We start from the raw sequence: 12,209 nt of genomic DNA, 5'->3' as shown, positions 1-12,209 counted from the left end.
TGCTTTCTTTCAGAAACCAACTGACTCAGCTGAGGTAAAACTCCACACTTTAGATGTGAGGAGGGCAGTCCTTTACTACGTAAACAAGACCAGACCGCTTAGGAAAACAGATCAACTCTTTGTCTCCATAGCACCAGTCAGAGAAGGAGACCGCGTTTCTAAAAATGCCATCTCCAGATGGATAGTAAGGTGTATTAAATTGTGCTATTCATTATCAAACAATACTCTGCCTTTTACACCAAGAGCTCACTCAACAAGGAGCACTGGAGCTACTCTGGCCTTTATCGCAAATGTCCCCTTAGATAGCATTTGCAAAGCAGATACATGGAGCTCAGTACACACCTTTACTCGCCACGGCTGCATTGACACACATTCCAAGACAGATACACAGGTGGGACAAGCGGTTCTGAAACCTCTATTTGCTGCTGCGCCTTCTCATGACCCACCACCTTCTTCTAACACTGCTCGCTAATCTATGCATAGCATGTGATCTACGCAGATTCCACAAGCCTCGGAAGGAATACATTACTCACTGTAATCGTATTTCTGATGCTTGTATCTGCTTATATTCACATGCACCCACCCGTCCTCCCCTGAGAGAAGGTGCATAGATGTTTATAAGCTTCATGCAACCTCATGTCTTCATGTCAGAACAGAACAATCTGAGGGACCTCGACGCCTGAAGGACCATGGGTACAGTGGACGTCACACTAGGGTTAGTATTACTGGCACGTTCTGTCGACATCCCTTTTCGAATTTCGAAAACAACTGTAATACTCTGCAGCTTCCTCTAGATGTCGGCCTATGCATAGCATGTAAATCTAAGCAGGTACAAGCATCAGAAATACGAGTACGGTGAGTAATGTATCATATATAAAATATATACATATATATATATATATATATATTCTGCAATTTTAAAATTAGCTTGAGTACAATAGATTTTTAAAAAATGTAAAGAAATTATATATACAATTTTAAAATCTATTTTACTATAAAATATATAATTTAAATATATATATATTTTTTAAATATATTTTACTGAAGCCAATTTTAAAGTTGCTGATCATTAATAGATTGAATTGTTTTTTGTACTTGGTAGTGGCTATAATGTTTGTGCTATTTGATGAAGAAAGACTTTTATTTAAAAGAATTATCCTGATTTTTGTACTGGTAGGCTTCTGTTAGATCTCAATCCTGTTGCCAGTATTTATCATTTTTAAGTCAATATTTTCTACCTCACTTTGCTTTCTGTGTTCTAATGCTACTTTTCCTTGATTTTGTTCTTTATCTTCACTACAAGTTGTCAAGACACAAGCACCTTGCAAAGGACCACTCTCCAGACCTTTATTCTTTGGAACTTTCTGGTTTGGAAGAGATTGGTAAACGTTATGGGGAGGAGTCGCAGCAGTTTCAAGATGCTTCTCAGATTCTTGCAGACAGTCTGCAGAAGGTAGGTGCTAAACTGTAAAGCAATGTTTTATTTTAGCTTTTGTATCAGTTTACATAAAACCATAAGGGCCATGCATAAAATTGACAAACATTTTGTCTGAAATATTACCTTACACAAGAAAATGTGATATTGATTGATATTTTATTTCTATCGTGCTCATACACAAGTGTTTCAGAGCGCGACAAGGCAGGGAAAGGGAACAGGGGAGAACAAAAACAACGATCTTACTAGGCCCAGTGACATTGAGAACGTGCAAGTGCAGGGTAGAGGGAGAAGGGGAGAAGTGCATGGAAGGGGGAATAAAAGGAGAGTGCGGAGCGAGAAGGAAAAAAACAAAAATAATAATAAAATAATAATAAAATAATAAATAAAAAGGCAACAAACAAAGGAATGATGGACATGTGAAAAGCATGTGCATCTTGCCTCTTCCCCTTTCATTACTATCCATAAGTCCCTTATTGCTAGGTCAGTAAATGTCAGGCTTCAGATAGGCCACTTCCCCTGTTGGGCCCTAGGTTACTCCTGTCTTTGTCTGGGTCCCATGCTAGATTGAAGTTCCTTGTCAAGATGACTTCTCTAACCTTTCTGGTTTGTCCTGGGCCTGATGTATGAAAGATACCTGTCCCATGTTGGGGGGCATAAAGGGTGCCTATTGTGAGTACTTTATCCTCCAGGCAAATTTGAAGCAATAGGTATCTACCGTTGGGATCGCCCAGGAAATTTGTTACCTTAGCTCTGAGCGCCTTTCTAAACCCTATCAAAACTCCTGTTTTATTTTTAGCATTTGCTTGATATGTTTGCTGTATGCGTATTCTAGTACTATGGCTCTTTGCAGGAGAACTATATCCACCGCCCTTTTTCTGATTTGTGCTTCTAATTTATTCTGCTTTCTGGGGGTGTTTAAGCCCTGTATGTTATGTGTAAATATATTCAGCGTCCTACTCCCTGCCATGGTTTATGCACTTCAGTAGCCTGTCTTCTTGTCCCTCCTTCCTCTTTTCCCATTTTTGCCCCTGTGTGCCGCAGTTAGATTTCCTTCTAGACATTAGGAGGGAGTATTCATTAGTGCTCTTGGTACTCTTGCTACGGTAGCTTTGTGGTACCATGTGCTCCCTTTGAGTCTCTTTCCCCTGTTGTCTTCCTAGTTTCTGACACTGCGAACACTTTGTCCCTTTCCCCCTACTCCTTCCCCCGTCCCATTCCTCCCAGCCACCGTCCCTTTTCCCCTCCCAGTCTATGCGTGTTATCATAGGATACTTCCCAAACGTCTTGGGGACCGGCCCACGTTTTCCCCGGAGATCTAGGTTATCAACCTACTGTGGATTCCAAGTGATGCCCACCACTCAACCACTCCTCCCCCACCCCCCCAGCCTGTTTGGTCTGCTGAGTACTTCTGTTTCATTCTTTCCCTTAGTGCTTTCACTTCTTCCCATTTAGTTCCCCTGGAAACTCTTCCTGAAAGTAATCCTTATTTTTCTCCTCCCCTCATTTCTTCTCCTTATCTATCTTCATCCCTTTTCTGTTTTGTGGAGGCACCTTTCAGTTTGTCTCCCTTTTTCCCTTCTACGGTGGACCATGGTCCTCTGTCGCAGGGGACCTTTCCTATTCCCGCCATGGTCCGATTCCCGATTTTCCATGCCCAAAATCGAGAGTCCTTCCATGCATGTTGTAATCCTATGTTGTTTTCCATCCCATGGGAATAATAGGCCAAAAGGAAATGTCCATTTGTAAGGGATTTCTTTCCCGTAGAGGGCTTTTGTCACTGGGCCCATTGCTCTTCTTTTCTGCGGTGTTGTTGCTGCTAGGTCTTGAAAAAGGAGGACTTATGCCTGGCCCCTGGCAGCACAAAGGATTTTTTTCTTTTTCTTCATAGGAGGCTAAGACTACAAGCACGTCTCCTGGTCTGTCTCCTGGCCCTGATCTTCTGGGGCCCACCCTGTGGATGCGATCTATGCGAATGTCCTTCGGGGTGTCGTAAGTGTGAACATTGTTGGGCCAGTAGTTTTAGCTCTACGTCTCAGTTTGTCTCTGCCAGGCCTTTGATCCTTATGTTCGATCTTCTAGAGCAGTTCTTGAGATCTTCTGCTTGAAGTTCTGTGTCACCACCGCCATTTGTTCCAGCAACTCTGAGTTCTGACGGACATCGCTGCTTACTTCAGATAGACCCTGTTCTGTAACATCTACCCTGTTGCCCAGAGTGTTTCTCTTCCGTGATTTCTTTTAGGGAGCTTTTCAAATCCTCCTTTAGGTTTGCCGTTTGTTCCTGGAAAGATTCCAATCTTCTGTGCCCCCGAGGCATTCCTGAAGGTCCTCTTTTCTAAGGGCCATATAACTCTTCTCCCTTTGGTCTTCTGTTTCCTGCTGTAGAGTTCCTGTCTCTTTCTGTGGCTCTTCTTCCGTGTTCTGCTGCCAGTATGTTTCCAACTGGCCTCTTTTTGTTCCCTTAATGGCTCCCTGTGATGTCGAGGGCTGTTTCCCTTTAGGTCTTGGCATCTGAATACGTGTTGCAGCTTTTTGCAGGCTTTCTATATGTTTTGGGGGTCAGTGATGCAAGGTTGCAGCTGTGTCCGTCCTTCAGTTCTCACTGCAGGAGGTTGCTTCCTGAATCTTTCATTTATATATTTGCGGTTTTCATGCAGTTTCTCCAGACCCAATTTGGGATATGTAGGTGGATACCTCTCCTGTTATGTTCCCCAAGCGCACTCCTTCCTGTGCGGGGGTCCCGTTTTTACTGTGGTCTCACTATATCTTGTAGCGATCTTGCTGTCTTTCCAGACCCGTGATCCACCGTCTGTTGGGCGAGTGCCTTTCCTTTGGTATGCCCCTACCGGCATAATCAGTTTTGGCTCAGGCTGCCTCCTGTCTCTCTTTTAGGTCTGTGTCTCTGATCTTATGTCTAGCAGATTTTCGCGTCTTTTGGCGGTGTCTCCCTCCCCTAGGGAGTTACTGGTTGAGGGCCTGTTATACCTGGTGTTGGCCTGGATGAAGGGGGTAACCACTGAAAGATTACATGCCCATCAATTGCTCCTATAGTATGATCATGGGGCAGCCTGCGCGGCTTGTGGCTTCTATATATGTAGGTCTCCAGGCACCCCCAGGATCTCCTTCTCTCCCCATGTAGGCCTTGGCTCTTCCCCTTTTCCTGCAGCTGTACAGCCTCGATTTCCTTCTTGGGGATCCCTGTCTACTTTTCGTTTCTCCCGCAGCCCCGAATCACCGCTCATCCGTTGCCGCACTGCCATGCCTCGCTGGCCTGGGCATATTGGGTGGCTCCAACCTTCCCCTGTCTTCTCCGCCACGCTTTCTCTCCCTCCCCACGCTCCTGCTCCTCACCTTGCACCACCTGTACATAGGTGGTCCACTTGCCTGCTGCTCCTGCGATGCCTCCAGCAAGGATCTCTCGGGTCAGGTCGACTCCTCGTCTTGGGGGGAGAGAGGAACGGGCGGTCCTCACATCGGGCTCCATTCCACTTCCTTGCTGCATCCGGCAATCCCTCCTTCCAATGGCGGGTCACTTCTTCTCAACTCAGCGATCTCAGCCCAGCAGCGACATTGTACGCAGCCCGCTCGTTACCTTTGCTCGTCCTGCAATCTGGGGCGTCCGCGGTGGATAGGTTTGTTGGCTGGATGCCTTTAGAAGTGTTTCCACCTTCTAAGGGAATGTTTCTGTCCTTTTACATCTGCTTTTTGAGCATTCTTATTTGCCACGTTAAAGTAGGCCGACGCAGAGCTCTGGACAGTACAGCTTCACTCCCCGTCGGCCATCTTGGAATTCTAAGTTGGTATATTTTCAAAGGTATTCTTTAAAAAAAAGAAACATGTCCATGTGCTTTTAAACATCACGCCTCCAGGCTGATGCACCTTTCTTAACAAACAATCTTCACCTTTCAAGAATCCATTCTTCACAATAAAATGCTATACAATGATGTTGCATTGTATATCTATTTTCTTAATTCAAAACATTTCTGTCTATATATGATTAGATTATGGGCGTTGTGTTGCACAAAAGTGTGCTACCTTGTGGTGTTTCCATACTGAGCAAGTTATTTCTTCAATGGGTAGGTCTAACCTGAATCATGCTGCTGACAGACTCAATGTTGTACATCAGTTACAATCAAAAGCGAAATGCAGGCCTCTACTTATGTGCCTTAATCTAGGTTATAGGACATCCCAACTAAATTGCTTTTTCCTTTCTCTGTACTCATTTTAGTGTATTGGTTTTAATAAAACACTAAATGCAGGCCTCTGTGTGCCTTAATTTAGGTCATGGCACATCCAAAAAAATGCTCAAATTGTGCCTTTTTGTCTCTGTATTAGATTACCAGTTAAACTAAGATGTTTTTAAATATATGCGATACTTAATTCTAAACTCTGAGTTGTTTCTGTATCTCTGAATGTGGTCAAAATGCAGAATGTTTGGGTTTCAGAACTTATTTCAACTTTCAAATAAGCCTAATACATGACAATTTAGAAGGCCCCACAGATCGTGGAACATTAATGTGGTCCTGTCAGCACTCCTGGTTAAGCCTTTTGAACCCATGGCTTCAACTGACATTTGCTGTGTTTTATTGAAAATAGATTTCTTAGTGCTTGCAGTTTTCCTCTTTTACGTGCAAAAGTAATTCAGATGAAGTGCTGAGGAACCATATCTTCTATAAGGATGAGGTAGTGCTCATAAACCTCCCCAACCTCCTCCCTGTTATTGCTTATAGTTTACACTTTAACAAGGAAATCATATTACTGATTTTTTTTCTCCTGGTCCTCAAGCTCACCAGCTGTAAGGGTGTTACCCACCAGTTGGTGGCAAGATAATAAAATGTCTACCTGGACAGGACAAAAGATTTAAGAAAGAAAGAGAGATTGATTGTTTTCAGCGGAGGAACACTATTGTTTTCAGGGGAGAAACACTAGGCACAGTAGCTTTGGAAGCCAAGTTGGTTCAACTGCATGATGGTTGAGCCTTCCAAGTTAAAAGGGTGAAGCCCACCGCAGGGTCTCCATGATAATCTTTTGAGGGCAAAGTCTGCCTCTGTCGCCCACTAAAGGCATGGTTCTTTACTAGAGGTTTGCTAGGCGGCCACTCCCCACTCTTTTTGCAGTCATTATTCTCTAGCTCACAGTTCCAGGAATGATGCAGTCTTTGTGCAGACAACTCTACATATCTTATTTACACAGTAGGAAACCAAGCATCCTCTTTAATTTAGTGATGCTTTGGAATCTCCCAAGAGTATACAGGAAAAGGGATGGGTCTTGAGTGTTTGGAAAGTTTGCCCCCCCCCCCTTCTTAATGAGTGCTCTTGCCTCCATACACCCTACCCACTAATAAGTCTCCTGATCTGATCAAGGGACTCATGGTTGGGGACTCACTGGTGAGGTGCCATGTGGAGGCATTTCTAGGGCATTCCCGCGCTACCAGAAAGTTCTATGGTGTGCTGCTTTACAACAGGCTACAGTCTTGTAACTGTTCCGTGCGACATCCAAAGCATATGGAGGAAAGGGGACTGTGGACTAAGAGTACTGTTGTTACTAGGGTAAGTAACCTTTTAGGTATGGAAGACTAAACAAATTAAATAGTTGGGCTTGGAAGGCAAAGGATTTATCTTTGTTCACCTTCGGGTGTCCTTAATGAATAATTGTCATAGATTACTGGAGATCTGCAAATCTTTGAAATTGAGTGCAGCAGCATCCTTATGGTATCCTGCAAAGGTTGAGGTGGTTCATGGAGAGTGGTGTCTATTGTTCAGCTGAAGGAGCTGGGAGCCTGCCACCAGTTGGTGGGGGTTGTAGCTTACACGTGTGTTGAAGATTTGTGGTTGCTTTTTCTTCTCCGATTCTTGCTGATGCTGGTATGGAGCATAAGATGGTTAACCAAGCTTCAGAATGACAGCAGGAGTTTGGGGGAAGGGAGAAGCATATTTCTTTGGCCTTCATCCTCTCTCTGTTCTGAGGATTTGTTCCAGATAATTATATGATATGGCATTTATTACACGCCTATACACAAGTGTTTCAAGGCGCGACGATGCAAGGGGGGGGACAGATGGTGGATGGACACCGATCCTACTAGGCCAGGTGTCATTCAGATCGCGCAAGTGTGTGGGAAGTGGGCAGGGACAGTGCAGTACATGGGAAAAGATGATAACAATAAATAAGTAAACGGCCAGCATGTGGCAAGTGCATGGGTAAGTGCGGGCATCAGGAGTCAAGAGCTGGTAGGGGGACTGTAGGGATACAGAAACAGTCGCCAAGTGCAGGGGTTGCCAGGTGGGCAGTGCAGGTGTGTGACTCTGGCGGGGGGAAGGGCCTGGGCCCGAGATCAGAGGGTGTCCAGGTAGCCAGTGCAGTTCCGGTTTCAGCCAGGAGGTCAGCAGAGAAGAGGAGGAGAAAAAGCAGAAGCAAAGAGAAAGGTTTTGAGGTGCTTCCAGAACCAGAGATGGTTCTCCTCAAGTTTAAGGGAGGCTGTTCCAGAGGGAGGTGCCAGCCGAAGAAATCTACCACCAACTCGTTTCTTGGAGAAGCAACTGACCCTGATGGAGCTGGAGGCGGATGAGCAAAGAGCTCGAGAAGGAAGATATTTAGCAAGAGAGAGTTGAAGGTATTGAGGCCCTAGGCCCCAGAAGACCTTGTGAATGATGCATGGGTTTTTTAACGTTCTCCTCGCAGCAGTGGGAGCCAGTGCAGAGATTTCAGTCCTGGAGAGATACGATCCATGGACTTGAGGCCAAGGACAAGTCTTGCAGTTCTGTTCTGGATGAGTTGCGGAGAGTAGAAGCAGGCAGATTTAGATGGAGGCTGTTACAATAGTCCAGCCTAGAGAGGACCAGGGCTCTGGAGACAGTGAGCTTCTGGGGGAAGGAGAGGAAAGGAAAAATACCTCTGAGGTGCAGCTGGGGTGTGACTTCTTAGAGACGTCAGCGATGAGAGGAGGAGAGTGTGGAGTCGAAGATGACCCCAAGGTGTTTGGCCTTGCAGGAAGAGGGCCAAGAGAGGCCGGCCAGAGAGCTACAGGGAAGGAGGGAGTGGGTGTGCCGATGAGGAGAATCTCAGTCTTACTGGCATTAAGGCAGAGGTCATTGGCAGCACACCACTCCGGGGTAGCAGACAGTCGGAGATGAAAGAAGGGGAGGAGGAGGATGAGGGTAGACTGAAAATTAGCTGGGTGTCATCCGCATAGCACTGAAAGTTGGGGCAGATAGCAGCGATGCAGTGGGCAAGGAGTGCCAGGTATTGGTTGAACAGCCAGGGAGAGAGGTTAGATCCCTGGGGGGACACCACAGGTAGAGAACAAAGATAGCGGAGAGGAAGGACCTAAGTTGGACCTGGGAGGGTCGGTCGGAGAGGAAAGAAGTCGGCCACGCCAGAGCCTGTCCAGTGATACACAGGTTATCACAGAGACTGTCGAGCAGGATGGCATGGTTGACAGTGTCCTAGGCAGAAGAGAGATCAAGCAAGATGAGGACGCAAGGGGTGTTGGAGTCAAGGTTGGAGAGCAGGGCTTCACGGATGTTCAGGAGAGCAGTTTCCGTGCTTCTGGCAGCTCTGAAGCCAGACTGTTGGTCATGACTACAACCAACCGATTCAGTGTGGAGATTAAGCTGGGAGATGGCAAGTTTCTCCAGGAGCTTGCCCAGGAAGGGAGTGATGGCGATTGGGCAATAATTAGCCGGACAGGAGGGGTCGGCAGAGAGTTTCTTAAGAAGAGGGTGCACAAGGGAGTGCTTCAGGGGGGAATGGGAAGACTCCAGTGGCGAAGGAGTGATTGCGGAAATCAGCCAGGGCAGGAGCCAGGGAGTTCATGTGGTCCTTGATAGTTTTGGAGAAACAGGGGTGAACCTGTTTCGACGTGACTTTCATAGATAGGACTTGTCTATAAAGTTTGTTAGCAGAGAACAGGGGAAAGGCAGGGAAGGAGGGAGGCAAGGTGGCTGCAGTAGGGCCAGAGGAAGAGCAAGGGAGTAGGGTGAAGGAGGGGATAGGAGGAGAGTGAGGACAGGATGTCCTGAGTTTTAGAGATCAAGTGAGAAGCCAGTGCCGTGCAGAGGGCCTGGGAAGGGACAGGAGAGGTAGAGACTGTGGCAGGATTGGCCAGTTCCTTGCAGATTTTAAAGAGTCAGCCGAGTTTAGATGCTGCAGAGACGCAGGCTTAGATATGAACTCTCTTCTTGGTTAGGACAGAGCCGATATTGCCTTTGGAGCAGGCGACAGACCAGTTTGTCAGAGGATGTACATGAAGCACACCATTTCCTCTCAGCCACCCTGCACTTGTGTTTTAGGGTGACGAGGTCTGAGTCGTACCAGGAGTTGGACTTGGCTTTGGGCTTCAGGCAGATTCTCATGACGGGGGCAAGTATATCAAGAATATCGGATATAGCAGAGTGGAGTGTTGAGAGGGCTGTGTCAGGGTGAGAGTCGGCCAAAGGGCTAGGGGGGTGAGAAGGTGGTGGCAAAGGCCTCAGCTGACACACGCTTCATGGGCTGGATGACCGATAAGGTGGGTGGCAGTGATGGAAGTGGCTTGGCCTGAGGGGTAGGGAAGGTGAGGTGAGACCGTGATCACTCCAGGAGAGAGGAGTGGAGAGGGGAATGTCTGAGGAGATCAGAACATTCAGAGTGTGCCCTGCAGAGAGTCGGGCCAGAGGGGAGAATAGTGAGTGAGAGAGTCGCAACGGTCGCGATAGAGTACAGAGGAAGGACAGGAGGCATCCAGGTGGAAGTTGAAGTCTCCAAGCAGGAGGAGTTGAGTGGTTGAAGCCAGGAGTGAGGAGGAGAGGTCAGTCCACTCGGAGAGGAAGGAGGAGATCTGACCAGGTGGCCGATAGATAGTAGCCACAGTAAGGGAATGGCTAGGGGAGAGAGAGCCTGCAGACAAGGCATTCAAAAGAGGAGTAGGCCTGCGTAGGAGTGACAGAGGGAGGAACCCACTCGATCAGGGCAACACCCCCACCAGGGCGGTTGGATGAAGAGGTCGTTTATCACCACGCCTCTATAAAAGCTAGCCATTGACCCACAAGAGCTTTGAAACTACTGTCCAGTTGCTGCTTTAAAAAAGCATCACTTCATTCCTAGAACAAGTGATCGCAACGCTACAACTTGATGTTGAAAGCAATACACCTCTGAATGCCTTTCAATCCAAATTAATTTAGATAAACTCCCAGGCCAGACTCTGTGCCATGTTTCTGATGGGTTGTTCTGTTGCAGCCTAATTGTGCTCTTTCCATGCTCTTAGGTTTTTAATGCAAGCAGCAGAAGGAATAGTCACTCTCTTGATGTGCTTGAGCATACAGCTGGTGCTTCTGGCCACCCCTACAAATATTTTCAAGACTTTCTGGATAACGATCCCCAGACATATACAGAGTACCACTGGGCTCTCATGTGTCACTGCTTCTGTTTAACATATGCATGAAACCTCTCTGGCGTTCTCTGCAGTCATCAACTTCTATTCCTATGTGGATGTTGCACTGATCTGACTTTAAGTTACCAGTAATGAAGACATATATGTATTTTACTCAAACTTCTTTCAGGTTAAAAACATTTATGAATGTAAAGAAATAGCCAGCCTAAAGCTAAATGGCAATAAAACAAATTAATATTCTTGGTTTAATTTAAAAAAAATAGCTTGCCCACATCCCCACCCCACTCAATTTCTTTGGATATCTTGTCACCATATGCAGAAAAGCACCTTGGTACCATATTGGATGCTGACCTTAGCATGCACTACCAAATTGATAGTGAAGTCATGCTTTATCTAACTTAAGACCCCCACCCTTTTTGCCACAAGAGAACGACTTTGCAATTGTTACTGCTTTTGAACTTTAGCCTGGACTATGCTAACTCGCATCAGATTGCAGATGGCTGAAATCGGAGCAGGCATATTCCTACCTCCTGTCCCCTTTCCTCCATATTTGTGACATTCTGTCCATCGGGACAGGACAGGCACTTTTTAAGCATCAAAAAAATTACTTTTTGTCCTTTTTTAATTTTTACGCGCTGCCACCGCACGTGACCTCAGCCCCGCCTTCCTGAGCTCTGCCCCGCGCATCGCCCTTCAGTCCTTTTCTTGGCGTGGTCAGTGTTGGACCCACTTCCATTTTAGGGAGTTTTTTTCTTTTTGTTCCCTTGTTCTTCATATTCCTGCTCCGGTTCAACAGTCGTCTTTCTTCCATCTATGCCAGAGCATCTGGGATTCGTGTCCTGTTCTTCGTGCGAACGTTGTTTTGCGAGGGCGGATTCCCACTCTCTGTCTGGCGTGCTTGGGCCTGGAACACCGGTGGGACTCTTGCTTCTACTGCAACTCTCTCTCTGTCTGTGCACTCCAGCATCGGCTTGTCAGGTGGGAGGAGGTGTTCCAGCAGATGCCTCCTCCGCATTTACAACAGTTCATTGAAGAAAAAAGGAAGCATCCGGTAAGTTCCTTTTTAGGGCACCCCAGCCAGCAGACTCCTTCCCGGGGTCTTCTGGTTCTGGCAGGGGCCCAAGTGCCTCTGGTACCAGGGCTCTCCCTGAGGTGTCCCAAAAGGTATCTAACCTGGACTCCGGAGAACCCAGGGTTTCTTGTAAAGAGGCTGTCCGGACCGGATCTTCATCCGAGGTTCCCCATCTGGGGGCTAAAGTTAAGCTCACCATTTCTGGGCCTGTTTTCACCAGGGTATTTCCTCTGGTGTACCGAGACTTGTCTAGAGGTTTCCAATAAAGCGACTATAGGCACCGGGGTTACCCCCGAGGATCCCTTACTAAGGGCTATATCTAAAACTGACAGGAT

The 12,209-nt window shown here is 46.7% G+C and overlaps 1 protein-coding gene across 1 annotated transcript in view; it reads left to right on the top strand.

The window, feature by feature from the left end:
• The window catches only part of ATP6AP2 (ATPase H+ transporting accessory protein 2), a 252,460-nt gene that overhangs the window by 218,893 nt on the left and 21,358 nt on the right, over positions 1-12,209 (top strand). The window contains exon 7 of the mRNA XM_069636540.1: positions 1,304-1,453. Within this exon, the coding sequence (XP_069492641.1) occupies positions 1,304-1,453 (150 nt within the window). The remainder of the gene's footprint in view (positions 1-1,303; positions 1,454-12,209) is intronic.

This window comes from Ambystoma mexicanum, chromosome 7p (genome assembly GCF_040938575.1).
Source record: "Ambystoma mexicanum isolate Mex_15411 chromosome 7p, UKY_AmexF1_1, whole genome shotgun sequence".
NCBI lineage: Eukaryota > Metazoa > Chordata > Amphibia > Caudata > Ambystomatidae > Ambystoma > Ambystoma mexicanum.
This window is presented reverse-complemented; position numbering and strand designations above follow the sequence as displayed.